The sequence below is a fragment of the Gymnogyps californianus genome, chromosome 29, assembly GCF_018139145.2.
Source record: "Gymnogyps californianus isolate 813 chromosome 29, ASM1813914v2, whole genome shotgun sequence".
NCBI classification, from domain to species: Eukaryota; Metazoa; Chordata; class Aves; order Accipitriformes; family Cathartidae; genus Gymnogyps; species Gymnogyps californianus.
Genome location: NC_059499.1, coordinates 2,832,902 through 2,853,587, shown reverse-complemented (window position 1 = coordinate 2,853,587; position 20,686 = coordinate 2,832,902). Strand labels below are relative to the sequence as shown.

Genomic DNA, 20,686 nt, shown 5'->3' with positions numbered 1-20,686 from the left:
TTCGTGCTAGGGTTGGGATCGAGTTTGTGGGATGCTCCAAAAATACTGACTTGAGGAAGTCTGGTTTCGGGTGGTGAAGGTTACAAACAGCTGCAAGTCCTTGTTCTTGCTGGAGAAGGGCAGGACAAAAACCCGGCTTCTGTTGTTTTCTTGGGTGGGGTTGCGTAAATACACGTAAATACGCTGTCCCCCTTCCTGCGTCCGACCTGGCAGTCCCTTTATCAGACGGGGATCGAGCGCGGGTGTACGAACAGGGTCAGGGCGCTCCCTGACTACCTCTAGTTGGCACCCGTGGTCTCCTCTCTGCTGGAGATGGCCGTGGCAACGCTTGCTTTCACCACCTCTCCCTTTTAGTACAGGTTTCCGAGTTGCAGGTTCGTATTGCTGTACGAGACAGCACAAGAGCACCGGCTGGAACGTTTACCTGTGGGACTCTGGGATTAACACTGGTCTTGGTTGGTACTGGTTGCTAAATCTTAAGTTAAATACACAAGTTGCTTTAAGATTCGCCCTAACGAAAGAAAAATCTCCTGAACTGTGACATCTGTAATGGGGAGCACACTGTAAGCCCCTGGGGCGTTGCAGCAAGCTGGACTTACATGCGGCATGTACCCTATTTCTCCTGCAAGCACCTGTAATCCAGACAACCAAGAATTCTGATCTGGACAGGTAAAAAGCCCCAGTCAACCTTTAAAAACCACCTGTGGACAGACCAAAAGCACATCTTTAAAGATGTTTTCTGTTTTTAAAAAAAAAATAAAAATCAAGTATTAGCGAACAGTACACTGCTGAACAGAACAGTCGGATGGGTCCTCCTGCTTCGGTGGGGAGTGCGATGGGTCTCTCAGGCGTCAGGAATGGGCGTACCACGGGGCGTCCTCAGTCCATCGGACTGAAACACGGGGCTGGAGCCTGCACGGAACAGCTCTGCCAGGCGTGGCGATGGGCTGGACGAGGAGGTGGTGAAACCAGGAGGGTGCAGCAGCATTTCTGGACCGAGATTCCAAGTTTTTCCGGCTGTCGGCTCCTATGCGGCTCTCCTGTCGGGCCACAAGCGTTGGATGGCTGTACTGGCTCCTCCAGCCCCAGCTCCTCGGCCGATGGGGAAGCTCTAGGACAGACACCAGTATCACCTGTAAGGTGCTGCACCCCAGGTCATTCCATGAACACGTTCTCGCAAACGTCGACATTTTGCTCATCCTGCGGCTCTCGGTGCCTGTTAAATGCTCCAGATGGAAGCACAGAGGGGAAAAACGCAAGGGGTCATTGATTTCAGTTGCTTTAGCGTTTTCTCTAATAACTGAGATTAGAATAATTAAGACCTCCCTACTTAAATTCCCATCGCTCTGCCTGCTGACAGCAGATATGCTGGGATACAAGGGCTCCAAAAACCCAAGCCATCATCCGAGAGGTCCCCGCCAGCGGCTGGAGATGCGGCACCTCCGTCCCGCCCCGGCTGGCTACAGGAGGATAGTAACAAAATGGTGTTACATGCACTTCAGACAGGGCTGAATTGGGTATTTCTTAGCCTCGTATGAAATAAATTCATAAATAATATTAAGAGTGGTATTTACTACTACCCGAGATAAACAACAGTAAAAATACTTATTCAGGAGAGTATTTTATTCATGATTTTTCAGACTTTTATTTAAAAAAAAGAAAATCCCACTGGGGAGAGTAGGTTGTTCCACTGAGCCTACTGTATAGTTAAAGGGCAGGTAGGGGTTGCAGAAATGTAAATCGGCAGAACTCTGCCTCAAGTGTTAATGACATGTAAACACATTTAATTACTATCCCATCTCTGGGTTTCTTCAGGACATGCTAAACGACTCCGCGTCCCCTCACACGCACCGAGTACAGAGAGGGAACCCAGCCTGCGAGCGGGGCACGGCTGAGACGCTCTTGCACGGTGCAGAGGAATTCATGATGCATTTTATATTAAGCATTACGATATCACAAGAGTTAAATAGTTCTTCATAATAAAAACACATGTTTATAAATCCATTTCCCTGGTTTTATTAAATGTTCCACTTATGTACATTTTAAAGATGAACCATTTACAGGTCTGCACATGCTGCCTCCTGCTTTCCTTAGGTAATAGGGAAGGTTCACAAAACCTCTATGGAAACAGAAAGGTGCAGGTGCTTCTGAATTCTGTATGTCAAAATGCTTTCCGTTTATACCATAATACATACAATTAAAAAACCCTCAAACATGCAAATTGTAGAAAAATTTAAGCTGGCAGTGAAAAATAAAAACAAACGTCTTCTTTTTGTGCACGTCACAGTTTGTTTCATTAAATCAGATTTCTAATTCTAAGGAACGTAGTGTCTGATGCCACTGGTTAAAGCAGGTTTATCAACTACGAGTAGTTAAAAGGTCAACGTTTAACGGTCCGTACAGTTTTAACTCCCATCTACTGTACAGGAAGATCAAGACAGACTGGACTTTCCTCTTCCACCATGTACCCTCTGTCAGTAATTCTTTGGAGCAAGGCGGGTGCCGGGTGGTTTCCCGGGTGGAGAAGAGGAACCACCGCACCGTGTCAGAACGTCAACGGGAAACCGAGAGGTTTGGGTCAGCACTGCCCCTAACTCCCTGACCGTGGATCTCAGTTCAACCCCAGTTCAAAGCGTCATGGCTCCCAAGAAGCGCCGCTGGCATTGAACAGGCAAAATGCTTCCGCTTGTGTTTTTACCCCGCATCCAAATTCACAAGCAAAATAATTACTCTTCTTTTAAAAAAAAAAAAAAAAAAAAAAAAAAAAAAAGAACAAAACAAAAAACCAAACCAAACCCAAATCTTAATGGCCAATTATAGAAGGTTCACACATTAGAGCAATAACTCATATCTAAATTTTCCACAGAAACCTAAATCTCTGGGTCAAGTGTTAAAAAAAAAAAGAAAAAAAAAAATCTGTGTTAAGACAACCAAAAAGATTTATATACTGGTTCATTAGCTACATATTTTTTCCTTTCTTTAGAAATGGTCACATTGACAATGTATAATTCAAAACATTTCTGCACAATAAAAACAGAAAACTATGATACAGTGAGGTAAAGAAAACGCAAAAATATTCACCCACAATATATCTTCAGAAAATACCAACACAGTGATTTTTCTTTTAAAAAAGCACAAAACTTATAAATGAACAGCATAAATGGCTATTTATCTGAGTGATCGCCTACGAATTTCCTAAACCCACAAATCCACAGGGAAGTGTAATGGTCTCATCCAACATTTATTTAAAAAATAACCCTTTCTGGATCACGATTCGCAGATCAGTGCTCAGATTTCCATCAGATCCAAATCAGCGTCTTCAAAGCCATAAAACGATTCAGTCTCGCTCTCCCCTTCGAAGAGCTGATGGAGGATTTCTGGGTCTGCAGACTCCTCGGCCTGGGTCCGATCCTGGACCTCAGCCGCCGCCGCCGCCTCCTGCTGCTCATCGTTCAGCTTCAGCTGCTCCTCCAGCGAGGCAATCAGCTCCTCCTGCATGTCGGCGTTGCGCGTGGGCGAGTTGGCCGTGCCGTCCGGACCGGGCAGCACGCTGGCCACCAGGAAGGACTGCTGCACGAGTTCAGGAGAGTCACTAATGACCTCCAGGACCTCTGCCAGCCAGCATAAAACCAGCTGGAGAAGAATGTCCGAGTCGCACGTGGAGTCCGCCATTTCCTTGGCTTGCTCTTTCCACTTTTTATGCAAGAAATTTTTCACAGTCCTTTTTATACAAACATCTAGAGGCTGGATTTTGGAGCTGCAGCCAGCAGGGACAACAGCCGGCAGAGTGCTGGACGCGCTCAGCAAGGAAAGTACTTCTTCCGATAGGTGTGTTCGGTGACAATCCAGCACGAGCATGCCCTTGCTGTTCTGGCACTCCGTGTGCTTCTGCCACACTCTGGACGACCACAACTCCATGACTTCGTCGTCACTGTATCCGTTCTCCTTTGCTTCCAACATGATAGATTCCGGCACGTTGGCGGGCTGCTGTACGTGACCCCTGTAGAAGACCAGCGTTGGGAGAACGCTTCCGTCGGCGAGGATAGTGAGGACAACGTCGCACCAGGGCTCCCCAGTTCCCACCGTCTGCAAAGCGTTCTCCTTCCGGTCATCGCTGCTCAGCACCTCCACATCGAGGAAGAGAGAGATTTCGTCGATGGCCGCAATCATGGAGAGAGGCAGGTCTTGAGTGTGGATTTGCCGCTGCACAAACTCGATGAAGCAACTGGCGTTGTCCTCCACGTCTTTGGGGAGAGGGTGAGCCACTGCCCTTCGAGTATGCGTGCTGAGGTTGTGCCGCAGCATGAACCTTACCGCCCACTCGTAGGAGATCTTGAAGCCACCTTCGAGGGATCGGCCAATCTTGGTGGCTTTCTGGAAGAGCGTCTCCTCATTCACAGGCAGCTGCTGCTCTCTCTGGGTGAGGACCCATTCCGCTAGTTTCTCTTCAGCCTCTAAGCTGAGGTACTTGCCCTCTGACAGCGACGCCAAGTTCTCTTCTTGGAAAGCTTGAAACCTTCGTAGCCAGCGCTTGATCCGCCTCTGAGGATTTCGGAAGTGCTCTGCAGCCTGTTCAGTGTTGCAGCACAAAGCAAACAGTACAACTCGCAGCTTTTTTACCGACAGCTGCTCCTTTTTGCTCGCAGGCTCAGGCTCCTTTGTTGGCTGCTCGTCTTCTTGAGCATCAATATTTAAGCACTCTTCTTCCTGGCAGACCAGAGGTCTGTTGTAGGCTGCTGGTGCCAGTTCAGGCTCCAGGTCATCTTTCGCAGGTAACGTAGACTTTGTTTTCGCAGTAGCAGCTTTACTTGGGGAATAGGTAGGGCATGTATTCTTCATGCTTTTGTCCTGGGGCTGAAAGTGCCTTGAAGGGAGAGAACACAGGACCTTCTTAAAAATCGACAGAATAAAGCTGTTGAGGGAAAACAAAGAAACGAAAAAACCCCAACCCCACAAACTGAAACAGATGATGGCAGATAAGAGTTTACAAACAGTTTACCTGGAATGTGATATCCAAGTAGGCCCTGTTAAGAAAAACAAAAACAACAAAAAACATCTGTAGCTTAGCAAACAAACACTAAGTCAGTGCAAACAAACAAGTCCTCTTACAGAGAGGAGGATCAGTGTCCTTCTGTTGTCTGTAACTCCGAAGCATCCCAATGTGCTGTAGGAACAGCTGATACTCATCCATCCGTTCAAAGCCCAACCTCCTCCCACACCCAAGTACCGCCACATCCAAGCCAACAAGTGAAGACTGCTCAACCAGGCAGAGCCCCACTCATCAGCAATCGCTAGAGACAAGCAGCAGAACTCCACGTCCATTTGAAATAACACGAGGAGTTTGGTTAGGAAAGCTCAGCTTTGGCCAGATCCCTGCAGGCAACGCCCGTAAGTTTTGCAAGGTGCGGTAATTCACAGCAAACGGCTGGAACGCCACTTTTAGGCTCTATTCAAAACCCAGCATCAGCAGCTGCTTAAGGCCTCCTGGTGTCACAGAGGTACAATGATGTCTCGGAGGAACAGAGGAACTCGCTGAAGCCCTCGGCATTGTCTCTCCCTGGGAAGATCTCATGAGAACAGCGTCACCAGTGCCACAGCTGAGCTCCAGGCAGAGTGAGCCTCACTTAAAGCTTAACTCTCCAATCTCCATAACAATGAAGACTCATTCAGGCAGTTACAGAAGGTCCCTAACACCACATTTTATTAGAACTCAGGACTCAGTAAGTGCTCAGCCCAATGCTAAACAAAGATGCATTTGACCTGGAGTCTATGAACTGATGTATTACGTCCTGCGTTATTTTTTTGAAACTGTTCTGCTCCTTTTCAACTCTTACCTCGGAAAATAATGTTACTAAACTCATGTGATGGATTGAAGACCAGATGTTCGGCCATTGCATCACCCTCAGATGTTACAAAGAGACAAGAGGAACAGGACAGCTTTACACCACTGGAAGGAAAAAAAAAAAGGGAGGGGGAAAAAAAAAAAAAAGAGAGAAGTGAGCTTAGTATCAGTATCAGGTATGAAAATATGTACATCCCCTCACTAACAATTAGAAAAAATGTCACCCTCCAGTGCATACAGGCAGTGTCCCCACCCTGAAACATTAACTCCCACTGGAAGGCAGTGGGAGTCTCAAAATATTGCCCTTAATTCAACATATTTTCCTGTGTGGCAAAAAGTAAACAGAGCTTCTTCAGAAGCAGATCACGAGAGAACAGAACTGGAAGATCAGAAAGTGAGTGCACATTAGATTCCCAGGTGATTAAAATAAGATGACAAGTTTTCCATTACCAGGCAGTATAGTTTTTAAACAAAGCCAAGTATTTTGGACTCTTCCGAGGAACATGGTTGCTGTAAGACAAAAGAGTTTATTGAATGTCAGAATTATTCTGGGTATTTAAAGAGCTATAAAACCATGCAAAATACAGCACAATTACAAAGACAGAGCCAATCCTGGGTTTAATAATATTTTGTCTGCCAGTCTTGTATTCAAGAAAATGTAGTCAAATGAAAACTGTGTCTAAATAAAAACCCCTGTACAGTAACATTTAAAAATGCCCAGATTTTGGAGTAACCATTCTGCCACCCTCTTCTGTGGTCTATCCATGGTCCTGTACAGACCACAGGCTTGTAGAAGCATGGCATAATTTTTTTTTTCCTTTTTAAAATTTTTAAATTATTAAATCTGAGAATTTTGCAAGAAACCCTAGGAGCACTGAAAAATGACAGGTTTCTGCAGCAGCATGCAGCACACGTCATTAGCTATGATACTAATAGCTTGGAATGAATCTCAGCTCTTGCGCTCAGTTTTCTCATCTCATTTGAGAGCCACCACCCATGTCTGTGCTGATACAGAAGACATGTCCAGTGTCTTACAAACCACTGCAGTGAACTGGGATTTCCTGATACCCCTTTTCTTACAGTGCAGACAGAAAGACACAGAGGGGCTACTGCATTCAGGCAGGAGGAATTTCTACTACAGCGTTCGAAGAACCGCACATACTTGATCATGTGGTTGGCGTACGCTCTGGAGCAGCAAGTGCTGTAGCGACACAGCGAACAGTGCACGTAGGTGGGAAAGTGGTTTGGGAAGTCGGGGATTTCGAAGCTGCACTCCAGACAAGTCTGCCTCCCCAAGACACTCCTGAAGATAAGAGGGATATTTTCATTAGCGTCTGAACAGGTATCTTCGGAGTCGTAACAATCATCAGGACAGAGAAGAATTTAGTGACACGTAAACTTTCAGAAGTCTGCAGTCAAACTAGTCTCATCTTGCACCCTAGCTTCCTAGGGTGCCTTGGTGCCAGGCTAAACATTTCCCACTTGCTGTAGTCAGGAGTATACAATTCAAGAGCGGATAATAAATTCAAAAATAAAATAAAAAAAAAAATTGAAGACAAGGCAGCAGGACACAGGGTGGGCAGAAAGCCCTTAATGCTGATGAAATTCCATTGTTTCTATAAAAGCGCCTAGCTAATTCTGTATTTCGCAGTTTCACCTTAAGGGCTTTCATAACATGACTTAATCCTGGTTTTGTGGGAAGCTAGACTCTCCTGGCATAAAGTTTCCTTGGCAACTGCTAAGACAGAGCTGTCCAGTGCCGAGGATCGTATTACCCATCACTGTGCCACTAAAAAGCTAACTACATTTCCTTCAAAAATCTTTTTTAATTTGAAATTTAGCAAAATATTCTGACATTTTTTTGACCGCTCTCTTCTGGACATTCCTCTGGACAGGCGGGTACAGGAAGATGGGCTGGGGATCGGTAGAAGATGACAGCGGAGTGGTGTCCTGTCCAGCGCCCTGCGGCATGTCATTTGAAGATATTGGCACTGTCCGTGGCTGTCCTCTAGATGCCCTGATTGTAACCTGCAGAAAACAGATACACCCATACCTCCTAAAACACAAGGGCAGAAGCGATCTATCCAAATTCAGACTCCTCTGTTTGGAGTAGTCTTTCAGACTCTTAGCGGAGAATAAAGAGGTGCTCCTAGGACACGGTTAGTCCCACCCAGGGCAGCAGTAGCCTAAAAGAGGACACCTGACTTGAGCCCCAGAAGTGCCTGTTTGTCCCTAAGGACTACAGAGGGCGTCCACAGACAACTGCTTCAGGTACCTTCACTTGTAGGTACCTTAGTTAGGAGTTTAACCTCTGGCGTGCCACTTTCACCTCCTCTCTCTTGCGCTTATTGTTTCTGTGAAGTATCTGATTAACTAAGCCCACACAACACAGACAGAATACACAGTGTTTTTCTGTCCCAGTGAGCGTGGTTTAAGTGATGCAGATGAAGCAAACATCAGTTTTGCAGCACTTAATAAATACACACCAGTACAGACGCTGTGGGTATCTCCTGAGGAAACAGAGGACAGAGGCCTGCTGTTAACTTGGATTTCTTACCTTGGTTCCAGGTTTCAATCCTTCTAATTGTTTGGGCTTTCGGAAAGTTTTGTGGTGCTGCAGCTTGTGTTCAATTTTATCCTTGGCAAACAGGAACTGGAGTCTACACTTGTTGCAATGATAAACACTCTTCTTCTAAAGCAAATGCAGATGAAATACATTTCATTGTAGAGAAACAGGAGTCACAACACAGCAGGGTTTTTTGTTTAGAAAAAGCATAAGAAAAAAACCACTTTTCCCCTCTTTGAAACCAAAGGCAGTCCCATTTTTCTTTAGCGTCTCAAAGTCCCTCCCTGCCAAGTCCCGTATCTTGGCTGTTTTGGTTTTAAATTTTTTGTCTGTTTTGGTTTTTTAATTAAAATCATCAGGCTCTGCAGAGACACCGGACCTGGAAATGCCATGGAACAAGTCTTACCCAGCTTATTTAAGCCAAAGTAAGGCACACTAGCAGCGCAGTGCGTGGGGCAACATTCCTTCAAAAGTTGCCTTGCCTCTGCCTCTTACGGGAGTCAGCGAGGGACTTCAGGGGCAAATCAATTCAGGCACTTGGTAAGAGCGCTACATTTCTATATTCTGAAAGTACACTTCAGCTACACCCACATAAAATATGTTGTCAATACAGCCAACATATATGGAAACAGAACACTGAGCTACAAAAGTTACATTGATTTGTGTGCATACAGTATTATTTACTTATTTATTACCTGCAGATAAAAAAAAATTTAAAACCCAAATGAATAGAGAGCCCACTGTTGGTTAGTCATCACATGAAGCAAACACAGTCCAGCAAAACACGCTTTTTTCTGCTAAGTAACAACAATCTGTGCTACTCCCAAAAGAGCAATGCCTCTCCTCTTCAGCACAATCCCTATGAAAGGTCTGGAATGACAGCATGCAAATTGCATTTGTTATGGAGTGAATACAGCATCCACTAAAACCCCTCTTTCAACCAAGTTTTCTTTCTTTCTGTTTTTATTCCAAGCAAACGCTCAACTAATCCCATGCTTACTATCCACTGAATCTCCATGGAGAGGGAACCACCTTAAGCAGAAAGAGACTACAGCCCTGACATAGTACCTGATGCCTCATGAAGTGCTGTTGGAAAGCATTGCCGTTCTTAAAGACTTTGAGACAGTAAGGACAGAGCAGGTGCCGCGTGTCTTCGTGGATCATTCGGAAATGGCTATCCACTTCAGAATAGAGCGATGAACGATACTGACAGACCTATAGGAGTGGATGGAAACAATTAACAGTGAAATAACATAGGAATCTATCGCACATCCACCACTGCAACATGGAGATCTTAACAGCAATGCCCACATCCCCAAAGATACTTATCAGTGGAGTTTAGGAACCAGGTCCTAAAGAACCTGCTAGCTTATTCCAACTGTAAGATACTATATCAAGCAGTATATATTCAGAGTAGTTTGGAGAAACAGATTTGAACTACTTGCATAAAAAGAAAGTAGTGACAACTCAAGCTCCAGATCCAAGAAAAAAAGAAAAAAGAAAAAAAAAAAAAGAGAGACAGTCAATGCAAAGCAGTTGGAATATATTAAAGAGCAGTTTCTTCAGGGTCTATGTAAAATGCAGAATTTGGAACATTATCTGTTTTAATAACATAACATATTTTAGAAGTTTCTTCTCTGTTTTTTCTTTTTGGAGGGACAGTGTTAGGACCTCTGGGTGGAGATGACACGTTCAGAATCGATGCAAGCACAAATCTCATGGCAACAGAGTGTCAAGAAAAGGTATCACACAAGCAACATAATCTCATCTGCTCCAGAGTGACAACTTCTCTTTATGGCACAGCAATTTGCCTGCAGGCCCTGGGAGGGAAAAAAAAATTAGGCTCTGAATGCCACTGGAACTAAACAAATGTCTATCAAGCTGATCCAGCTTCAGAGTGCTGGGAACCGGTGGCAAACATTCAGCTACTCGTGCTGCCCTAATAGCCACTGGACTTCTCCAAGTCCACACACCTGGAAAAAAATGCAGTGGGCTCCACAGCACTGTTCCATGGCCCAAGGCTGTTTTGCACCACTATGAGCCACACACTTTGCTGAAAAGTGCCAGATTTCCTCTTATTCTCTAGTATGCATTTATGAAGTCCAGCCCCTAAACCACTTTTAATACCTGACAAACATAGGGCATCTCCCCAGGCTTGTGAGTGTCCTTCATGTGCTGCAGGAACATTGGCTCACTCTCGAATGCCCATTCGCAAATCTTGCACTTTGCTGCAAAAGAAAGGAAAAGCAGGTAACAGCTGGGGGACAAAAAAAAAAAAACCATTACAAGTTTCTTTGGTAACAACTGTCCCTTAAAACAAAACAAACACACACACCCCCAAAAAACCTAGCTCTGAACTCTCTGAATTGGGTAGACAACAAAATATATTCTGAGAGGTTTCCAAAAGGCAGCAAAAATTCTCTTAAACAAAATGGTGGGTACAACAAGATGTCCTAACGAGGAAACTTCAAGTGATTTTAAATCAGATGTCAATCTACTGACAAAAATTAAATTCTACCATGACATTATTATTGAACTCAATCTTTCAAATATTCTTGACAGTAAGTTTGCAGAAATGCAACTTAGATGGATTTTTCTGGTGGCCTACAAAACAAGTGCACCACGGGGCAAGGCAGAACAGACACTCCTTTCTCAACAGATTTGCAGTTAATACAAGACAGAAACCCTCTTAAACCTAAACAAACAACAACAGCAAAATCAACTTACTTGTTGACTCATAGGGACTGTGGACATTCTCTAAGTGACACTGTAGCTGAAACGGAGTGGAGAACTGTCTGTAACAATGCTGACAGATGGTGTGGACATCTACCTCTCCATTCTGCTGATCCAGTTCAACGTGGTGCTTCATGTGATTCATAAATCTTATGGAGGTGAAGAGAAAGTGTGTGAACAGAAACCCAAACATTTTGCACCTGTAACCCTGAAAGCATTATGAACGCTACACCAGTAGTTCCTTTAACAGCATTAAGATGTTTTCTTCTTGCTCTTCCCATCAAAAACAAGCAAAGTCTCCTTCTACCCAGCAACCTCTCGCTCCCTAACTCCAGGGGAAGTTAGAGAACAGATTTTGTATTATAGAGGCTGTACGACTTGCTCTTGAGCACTTCTCACCCCAACTTGGCATTCAACTGATGATGACAAAACATTTCAACTTAAAAGAAAAATCAGTAGTCCAGTTATCACAATAGAACAACATAGTGGCTTGCTCAGAAGAATACACTATTTCATAAAACTATTTTCTCCCTCTGTTGAAAAAGCATTGAATAAAGATGAGAAGAGCAGTTCTTCAAGAAGAATTATTTCCTATTATCTACTAAGACTAGCGACGAGCAAATGAGACTGCTCTGCTGAAGAATACAAACACAATTATTCTAACCACGCAATCTTCTTACAACTTTTGTCCTGACTGAACTGTGTGACGATGGGCAAATCTCTCCCTTTTGTGCTTCAGCTCTGGTCTTAAGCTACAATATGGGAAAGCTGTAGGGCCGGAGAGACCGATGCTTCCAACTCATTGTTACTTCTGCAGATTAGAGGTACTCAGAACACTGCAGGCTGTTTTAGTGGCACATCGCATTCCCTTACCGTATATTGTTCTTTAGCCTCTTGGTGCAGTGCGGACACCTGAAGGAAGTTGGAACCTTGGGGAAGTTCAGTAGCTGGCTCACTTTGCCACCATCTCTGCCATAGTAGAAGTCATCCACTAACATAATGAGCTTACTTTGGGATGAGTCAACTACGTTTTCACTTGGCTCTGGAGCTTTAGCAGGTGGGGACAGTGCAGGGATAGGAGTAGAAGAGGGTGGTGAAGCAACAGCTGTAGTTTTTTCTGGAGATGGAGGCTTTGCAGATTGAATATTTGGTTCAGATTCTGGAGATTTTCTTTTCCTGAGGAATTTAACCATTTCAGGGCAGCAGTACTAAAAGGAAAAAAAAAAAAACAACAAACACAAAACCCCCACACACATTAAACTGTATCTAAGAAGAACTATATGTACTATTAAACAGACACAGACTAACCAGTACTAAGAAAAGACAGAGGAACTCTAGGAAAACTCTTGAGGAAAGAGTAATGCAGAGTGAATATCCGATTTTCTGTTTTGATTGTTTACTGATATGTAAGATTAGAAAATAAATGCATCTCCTGGCACCAACAGGACATAAAACTGAGGTCCTGCCTACTTCCAGTGAGGGATGCTGTGGAAGGTCTTCCAAAGGCCTCTCCTTTGCCTCTCACTTCCTCCTACTCATACTCTTCCTTTTCACAGAAGTCCCTGACCTAGGGAGAAGAACTATTCTTTGCACCCCACAATCACGAGCAACTATCCATTAACTGCTCATCTTAGAATGGCTACTTACACACATATGTCCTCTTAAAGCTTCAGTGACTCGAAACTGAGCATCACATCTTGGGCAGACCTTCCTGCCACCATCTTGCAAATCAAATGTGGGAATAGGAGATGAACTGACTGTAACAGGAGAAACACAAAACAAAACAAGAAAAATAGAATCCTTACACTTCATCTTAAATCTAGGCAATCTTTCTGGCATACTGAAATACTTTAGTTTCAAGAGTAGTTTTAACTACTAACTAGACTGGAAGAGGCACGAAAAAGGCAAAAGTATGAAAACTTCTGACAATCTGTATGACAAAACATACCCCCCAGTAGCTAGAATAAGGAGTCTCTCAAAATTAGACTTAATAAAAAAAAAAAAAAGAAGGAAAAAAGATCAGCTCAACTCATCTCCCCTTTTTCTTTAATTATTTGTTTGGTTTCTTTAATCATTTGTTTGTTTTGTTTTTCCATCAGACTACAATGCCTCATCTTCACCTCCAGCTGTAGTAAGAAACTCAGAATACAGATGACATGAAATGTACCTTAAATCAACTTTTGGACTCCCAAACACCTTAGGAAGGTGCTTTTTTGGAAGAAGAGAAGCAAAGATTTTATCCTTTTGCCTCCTTGTGTAGAGTATTTCAGGTGTGTGTATTCTCAAGATGGCAGCATGCACACCAATAATTTTGAATGCAAAATAACGTATGCAAGCAAATATCCACAAACAAAATATAAACACTGGATAAAAATGTACAGATAAAGATGAAGACATTAATAGCAAAGCTTTTCAAGTGTTTATCCCTATTGCAAAATCTCAGTAGTTACAGGTTAGTGGTTTTTTACTCCAGAAAATAAACTTCCGCATTCTCAGCAGAATCAATGGAGTTAGGATAGCTGCTATAGACCGTACCTTTTAATGATGACGACGATGACGACGACTCTGAAACACTAGATCTCTGGGAACCATGCACAGGGCTGCTGTTGGAAACCACCAGCGGGCCAGGGCTCTGTCCTAACGAAGGAATGGTGTTCAGGGTATTCACTAGCTTAGCAACCTCATTGCCAGGGCTCTGTCCTAACGAAGGAATGGTGTTCAGGGTATTCACTAGCTTAGCAACCTCATTGCTGTTCTCACCAGTCACTCCAGGTCTCTTTACAGTCACAAAGCTTGCAATACTCACTGCCAAGGGAATGGATAATACAAGAACACTAATAAGGAATCAGTAAGATCTGATCCACTGTGCGAATCCCGCCCCCAGCTAGTACGCCTTGCCTCTTGCTCTTCTACCTTGAGTCTTCACCAAAGATGACTAAGCCATCAATTATCCTGTCCAGTAACGCGAAGGCTGGCAAGACTGGGAAAGTAAATTTCCCTAACCTTCCAGATCGCACTCCAAGATATGAGCCAAGTCCCACGATGAACTAAACAGGGTACTGATGGTCACAAAAATTATTTGTATTTCTTTTCTAAATGCAGCTGTATATGATTATGGCCACTTAAAGCTAAAAATAACCTGACTACTTGCTGTGTGAAGAAGTATTTTTTTTCCTTTTTAAATTGTTTGTCACTATTCTTGAGCAATCATTTCACTCACGAATTCAGCCAACATTCAAAAAAAAAAAAGGCAACATGGTTAGTTTCTGCTTGTGTTCATCATCGATTTAACTTCACTTTCAAAAAAATACAAGTGATTAACAAATAGTATTTTTCACTTTTGGGGACTTGTAATTGATGGTCTCAGAACATTCTACAAAACAAAATTTAACTAGTTCTCAAACCAAACTGGACATGATGGCAGGATTATCCTCATTTTCCAGGTTGGTAAGAGAGATGAAGCATGAGTCAGTGACAGAAGCAAAAATAGAACCCAGGAGTTCTGACTCAACTTCTGTCTTTTAGCTGCTATGCCGTATGTTTAAAGATTAAATTATAGACAGTGTTATACACTCGAGTCCCCTTGCTTTTCCATGGCAAGTCTTACCTAATTTGGGGTTAGTAGCTTGACTGGACTGCCCTGGCTGCTGCACAGTTAACTGTCCAAGTGTTGTTGGCTGCGTTGCAGTAGGAGTTGTGGAGGTGCTGGGAGTGGACTTACTTTGCTGTTGTGCCTGGGACTGTGGTACAGTGCTCCTGATGGTGAGCGTGGCCGGAATGACCGTAGTGAAAGTGTTGGTGGTGGGTCGGACCGGCATGGTTGTACCTGGTCTCACCTGGGCCATTTGAGAGAACACCTGAGGAACGCCAACTGCCGGTTTAACAAACTGGGTACCTGGGGCTTCAAAAACAAAGGAACAAACAAGGTAGATCAAGTAATCGAATTCCATTCCTTGCACAGTAATAACTGAGAGCAACCTATTCTCCAACGCTGCTGAACTCCCCAAATTCCCAGCAATTTCAGTGGAAGTTTTAAGAGTTCAGCACCTTAATTTCACTTCCCAAGCAGACTAAAACTGAACATGGATGCAGACAGAGCAAAGATTGTATTTACAACTTTTTTTAGGGGGAATTTTCCAAAAGGCCCAAGTAGCTTACGAGCATAAATCCCGCTGACTTTCTTGGGGCTCACAGTCCTAGTCACTAGGCCCAAATGGAAATTCATGGAAGGCTTCTTATGGCAAGACAAGGCTGATCCTACGGTTACAAATTAGTTTGCGATATGAGGCTTTGGAGATTTATGCTGGGGAGAGTGAAAGGTGACTCATCACTAGCATGGTTGCTTTGTTATAAGGCAGGTGTCCGGTGACACACAAGTCCTTAGTCTTTCTGACAGGGCATGACAGGATCCGGTAGCAGATTTAGCGTTAGAAAAAACATCCTCAGGGTGAGGCTTGGTTTCCAGGCAGTTTCCCAGCACTAGCACGGCACAGGGAGATTTTGAAAGGAAGGAAGAGGGGTGGTCATGGGCTGGGACTTCGGAATTGTTAACTGAGGAGGCTTTTTGAAGAGGCTTTTAGAAGAGGCTAGATTATATGGAGCTCTGAGAGGCAGACATTCCTTCCAGCTGGAAGTCCCCTATGCTGCAAAGCAGTTTGTTACTACGATCAAAGGGCCTACTCCCTGTTACAAAACAACTAGTGGAATTACAGCCACAAATAAGGACGAATCTCACCTACTACAGAACTGAACCCCTCGTCTTCAGAGCTGCTAGATATGCAGGTGAAATACAGATTTCAAATAGAATCCCCCCCCCCCCCGGTACTCTAAAAAGGAACATGACAGTGGCTTTGGCTTGTTTCAGTCCTTACCTGGGACGAGGGTGATGGGTCTAACTGTTTGACCTTGCTGTACATTCAGAACAATTCCAACTTGGTTCATTGTGTTTTGTACAGGCCGCACATTCCTCACGGGAAATCCCTGCAGACAAACAGTACCAGTACCATTACCATTAACACACTGAGCATATTTGAAGCACTTTCAATATGAGCTTTCTACCCCAAAAATCAAATAAACAAATTAAAAAAAACCCACCCCACAGTACTATCATCTATATCAATTGAACTATGAGGCCATACTGTTCTCAGCCAGCAGCCTACCCAACAGTAAGGCCACCTTCCTTATACACTGCAACATTCTGATATACAGCCTCCACTCTCAATCTCTCCTTCCCTAAGCACCTACAGAAATCTTCTCCCAGGTCTTAGCAAATGCTCAAAGAAGCCAGTGGACATTTAAAAAAAATTTACCTGCACATATCCCAGGAAAATAAAACGAAGTAGTGAAGTATTCAGCAAGGTCAAATTCATGCAGAGTGGACAGACCCACCTACAGCAGGGAGTCAGGCCCTACTGGTAAGGCTCCGAGTGAGAGCCAGCGTGAAGTCCCATCAGACCTGTGCTGGCTCCACAGGACCTGCTGAGGTGTGGAACATGGCCAATTTTCTCAAGTGAGATTCAACTGCAAAATGACTAGGAACCCAAGCTATTTCCAAACAAAGCTATTTCTAAATCTACATAAATTAAAAAACAAAAACCCAACAGATTTCAGCTCAAGTGTAACATCCACTAAAGTGCACAAGAAAAACTGAAACAGGCGTCTGATTATTTCTTAACAGAGAACAGTCTTCCATGGATGAGTGCACCACATGTTCTGTCTCGGCCATCCTGGCTGGAAGGACACTCACCTGGGTTGTTATGAAGATGGGCTGGCTGGTCACTGGAGAATTTGTGACATGATTGGCATTCTGCATGATCTGTACAGGTCGTAATACTGGCTGAGTTACCATTGTGCCCAGACCGGAGGTCGGGTTCTGGGTAAGGATTAGCGGCTGTCCACTTTGCTGAACAAGAGGATTGCCGGCTGGAAGAAAAACAGAAACACAGCAAAAGTCACATTTGTCAGGTAAAAAGGTTGCTGCTTCTCACACACACTCAGCTGGCAACTTTAGTCTTCAGAATTTGAATGAGTTTTCCAGAGCATGCTTTAAAAGTAAACTTGTGAAAATATCCAACCCTTCTATATATTGTCTTAATATTCATATTTAGGCTAGGATCTTCCAAGCTGCCTAGGAACTAGGCGTTCAAATCCTTTAGCCTTGAGCAACCTCAGAGACTGATTATTCTGGCTCCTACGTGCCCTCTGAACATAGCCACAGCAGCTAAAGAAAATATTTTTTCTAGTCTCATTAAGTAAAAATTCACCTGCTGTCAGATACTGGGAAAACTTACGCTGAACCACTACAAGCCCTGGCATAGGATGTGTACCAGAAGTAGAGCAACACTGAAAGTTTCTGAACAGTATCGACAATCACAGACCATCGGGGACACCGGAGTCTGCCGAGGGCTTCACTTAACCAGGACCAGGAGGTCACAAAAATTCTGAAGTAACCTAAAGTTATCTTCAGCATCCTCAGATAGAAAGAGGACTATGGGACTGAATCTTCACGAAGTGGCAGACAAACTTCAACTTTAACAAAAGAAGAGATTGAAAACATCTGGATCACACCGAAGTCATGATGTGCAGTCTGTGTCCTAAGAATTTCTTATAATGGTTCAAAGTGCTTATTCTCTTGATTCAGAAGTGAAACATCCTGCTTGGAAAAAAAGTTAAGATGGGGAAGAGACAGTAGTTTTATCTGCTAAACTTAACATCCTTAATATCACACAACACATGAAATATTTCACACAAGTCCTTTGGTATGAGAGCATGTTCATATAATTGCAAACAACTAGGTTACTGCAGCTTAGCAAGAAACCATGTCAGCCAAGACCCGCTGTCTGTGCGGGTGCTCCTAGCCAGCTCCATTTAGAAGTAAAACCACTCAGCTTAAAAAACCTTCACGGGGTTTTATACTAATGGATTTTATTTAGTATTTGCTTGTTTGACAATAACTTGCACTTTGCACTAAGCAGCAGTAACTTGATTCCTTGCAATTGTGCTGACGTACCTGCCAGGGAGTTCTAGCACTGTTGTTACCCACCATCGTGCCCAGAGGGATTTCCCTGATGGATTTTCACTGTATACATCTACTACGGACTTGTTGCTTACAGATACAGCTGCCTAATAACCGCACCATGAGGTTCTGTCCTCAGGTGCACATCACCTTGTGAGGTTTTGACTGCTAACATCCCACGGCCACTGCTAGAGTTACCTAACGCTTTCCATTACCTGCAGATGAAAAAGGTATCCTATTGCTTTGTGAACTGCTAACTGTACGGATGAGGTCTGCCTCAATGATTTTTTTTTTTTTTGTGGCAGGCTGCAACAAGTAGAATTGTTCAGTTATTAAAGAAAAGCAAACTTTGCTTCTTCTGGTGCCTTTTTTTCTTGTAACGTTTTCCTCTGCACGGTTGCCCAAGGGCCATCCGTGATCTCCGACTACGCCCAGGAAAATCCACATTAATCAGCTTCTGGTCATCTCAGTTTGCACCAGCCCAGCAGATGCTTACTAGCAGTTGGCCGTGTCCTTCAGTCAAGATCCCATTTGTCCCATGTGTGCTCCCAGTTCCACAAGCTCTTACTTGCCAACCAGAGCAGACTTGCAATATTTGCACAGAATGAGGAAATTCAAACCCAGGAATATTGCCCAGTTGCTTCTGGCAACTTGGGGGCTAATGTCACACCAAAACAAAGATCAGAAGAGTCTCCCATCTAGTGCCAATGTTTGCTGGCACCCGAGACAGGGAAGGAATTAAAAGGAACAGAAGAGAGGATGAGGGAGGAGGCTGTGAAGAAATGTGCTAGTGAAAGATGGGATGAAATGGTCTACAACCTCCAAGGTACTGGTTTAGAGAACACAAAGCAAACCTTTGCTACCAACAAACACTAACAACGCTCAGCAGAACACTTTCGACGTCATTCCCCTTCAGTGGCCAGTCTGCTGGATGGACACAATTCTCTGCTCCCATGCACTGCGTCAGCTCAAGCCCATACTGTGGATCAAGCTAAGAAGTAACCGTAAAGGTCGGCCACTGTAGTTGGCATACACCCTCTGACAACACCAACTTTAACTCACGGCCAGACATTGTCTTTTCCACAGAAATCCGCCTCACCTTGCGCACAGGGTAGCTGACAGTCAGGGAACAAATCAAAGCTATGCAGGAAACAAGGCGATGTCTGTACACGCCTGACTCTTGCACTGTAAATGATGGAAGTATGATGGGAGCAAGGGACCACCAAAGAGAGGGGCGTTTTGGTACCTAAGGTTATTGACTATCATCTGGCAAAAACTGAATCTTATCCCATTAAGCCGTTCAGCAAAAAATTCACTTTTTCCTCTGGTGATCACTACATCTTCATCTCCCAAATGCCTATTACAGGTGACATGGTGTGGCGGGTTGACCTTGGCTGGATGCGAGGTGCCCACCAAGCCGCTCTATCACTCCCCTCTCAGCAGGGCAGAGGGGGAGAAAATAAGATGGAAAAAAACTTGTGGGTCAAGATAAAGGCAGTTTAATAAAGCACGAGCAAAGGCTGCGTGCAGAAGCAAAGAAAAACAAAAGATTTATTCTCTATTTCCCATCAGCAGGCAATGTCCAGCCACTTCCCGGGAAGCAGGGCTTCAGTACACATAGCAGTTGCTCCGGAATATAAACATAATAACGAATGCCCTCCTCCCCCCTTTCTCCTAGCTTTTATTGCTGAGCAGATGTCATATGGTATGGAATATCCCTTTGGTCCGTTTGGGTCAGCTGTCCTGGCTGTGTCCCCTCCCAAGATCCTGCCCACCCCCAGTCTACTGGTGAGGGGGGAATGTTGGAGAGACAGCCTTGATGCTGCGAGCACTGCTCAGCAGTAGCCAAAACACTGGTGTGTTATCAGCACCTTTCTAGCTACCAATACAGAGCACAGCACTATGATGGCTGCTATGGGGAAAATTAACTCTGTCTCAGCCAGACCCAATACATGTGGCCAGGTCTAAAGACAGTGAGGAGCTTACAACAGCATCTGCACGTATGAAATGCATTACTTTTTCTAAATACCACAGGGGAGGGGAAAACATTTAAAAAAAAAAAATCAGGCCACAAATATTTCAAACTCAACTCCAGAAAGTGAGCAGGATTCTTATTTGGGCTTCATTTCCTTCTTCCTCTATACCATTCTTCCTCACAAAGTTTAGCTCATGCATGTATTTGTGTTTATGCACTACTCAATCCCACTATTACTACAATCCATGTCTTGAGGACAAAGGGCTTCCAAATCGGCAGAGGGAGGCATGATACAGGAAGCCACACAGGAATCTTCCCGCCGTAGCATTTGCAGCACAATATGACACAAAACTGACAGAACATCCAGGTTGTTTCAGGGCTACAAAATGGTCCAATATTACCGAAACCGCTGATGTTAGAAGAAAGGGTTGCTGTACCCGAACAGCAAATGTTTCCTATGTAACTGTGTAAATCCAGGAAAAGACCTGCTGCATGCCAAAATGTTCTGACCCACAGCCAAAACAGCTTCTTTTAATGGAAGATGCTTTACACTGA

General features: G+C 44.0%; 1 protein-coding gene across 6 annotated transcripts in view; it reads right to left on the bottom strand.

The window, feature by feature from the left end:
* Nucleotides 1–2,919: 2,919 nt before the first annotated feature.
* POGZ (pogo transposable element derived with ZNF domain) overlaps nt 2,920–20,686 on the bottom strand; it is a 38,387-nt gene continuing 20,620 nt past the window's right edge. For 2 of the 6 annotated variants that reach the window (XM_050912234.1, XM_050912239.1), the window contains 16 exons: nt 16,888–17,063; nt 16,013–16,121; nt 14,749–15,042; nt 13,677–13,946; nt 12,789–12,898; nt 12,015–12,349; nt 11,136–11,290; nt 10,536–10,636; nt 9,477–9,623; nt 8,400–8,534; nt 7,698–7,870; nt 7,005–7,145; nt 6,293–6,352; nt 5,835–5,947; nt 5,000–5,024; nt 2,920–4,864 (listed from right to left, as the gene is read on the bottom strand). In XM_050912234.1, coding sequence (XP_050768191.1) covers nt 3,289–4,864; nt 5,000–5,024; nt 5,835–5,947; nt 6,293–6,352; nt 7,005–7,145; nt 7,698–7,870; nt 8,400–8,534; nt 9,477–9,623; nt 10,536–10,636; nt 11,136–11,290; nt 12,015–12,349; nt 12,789–12,898; nt 13,677–13,946; nt 14,749–15,042; nt 16,013–16,121; nt 16,888–17,063 — 3,920 coding nt within the window. In that variant the 3' untranslated portion in view covers nt 2,920–3,288. The remainder of the gene's footprint in view (nt 4,865–4,999; nt 5,025–5,834; nt 5,948–6,292; nt 6,353–7,004; nt 7,146–7,697; nt 7,871–8,399; nt 8,535–9,476; nt 9,624–10,535; nt 10,637–11,135; nt 11,291–12,014; nt 12,350–12,788; nt 12,899–13,676; nt 13,947–14,748; nt 15,043–16,012; nt 16,122–16,887; nt 17,064–20,686) is intronic. The other 4 variants (XM_050912235.1, XM_050912236.1, XM_050912238.1 and 1 more) reach the window with 4 other exon arrangements.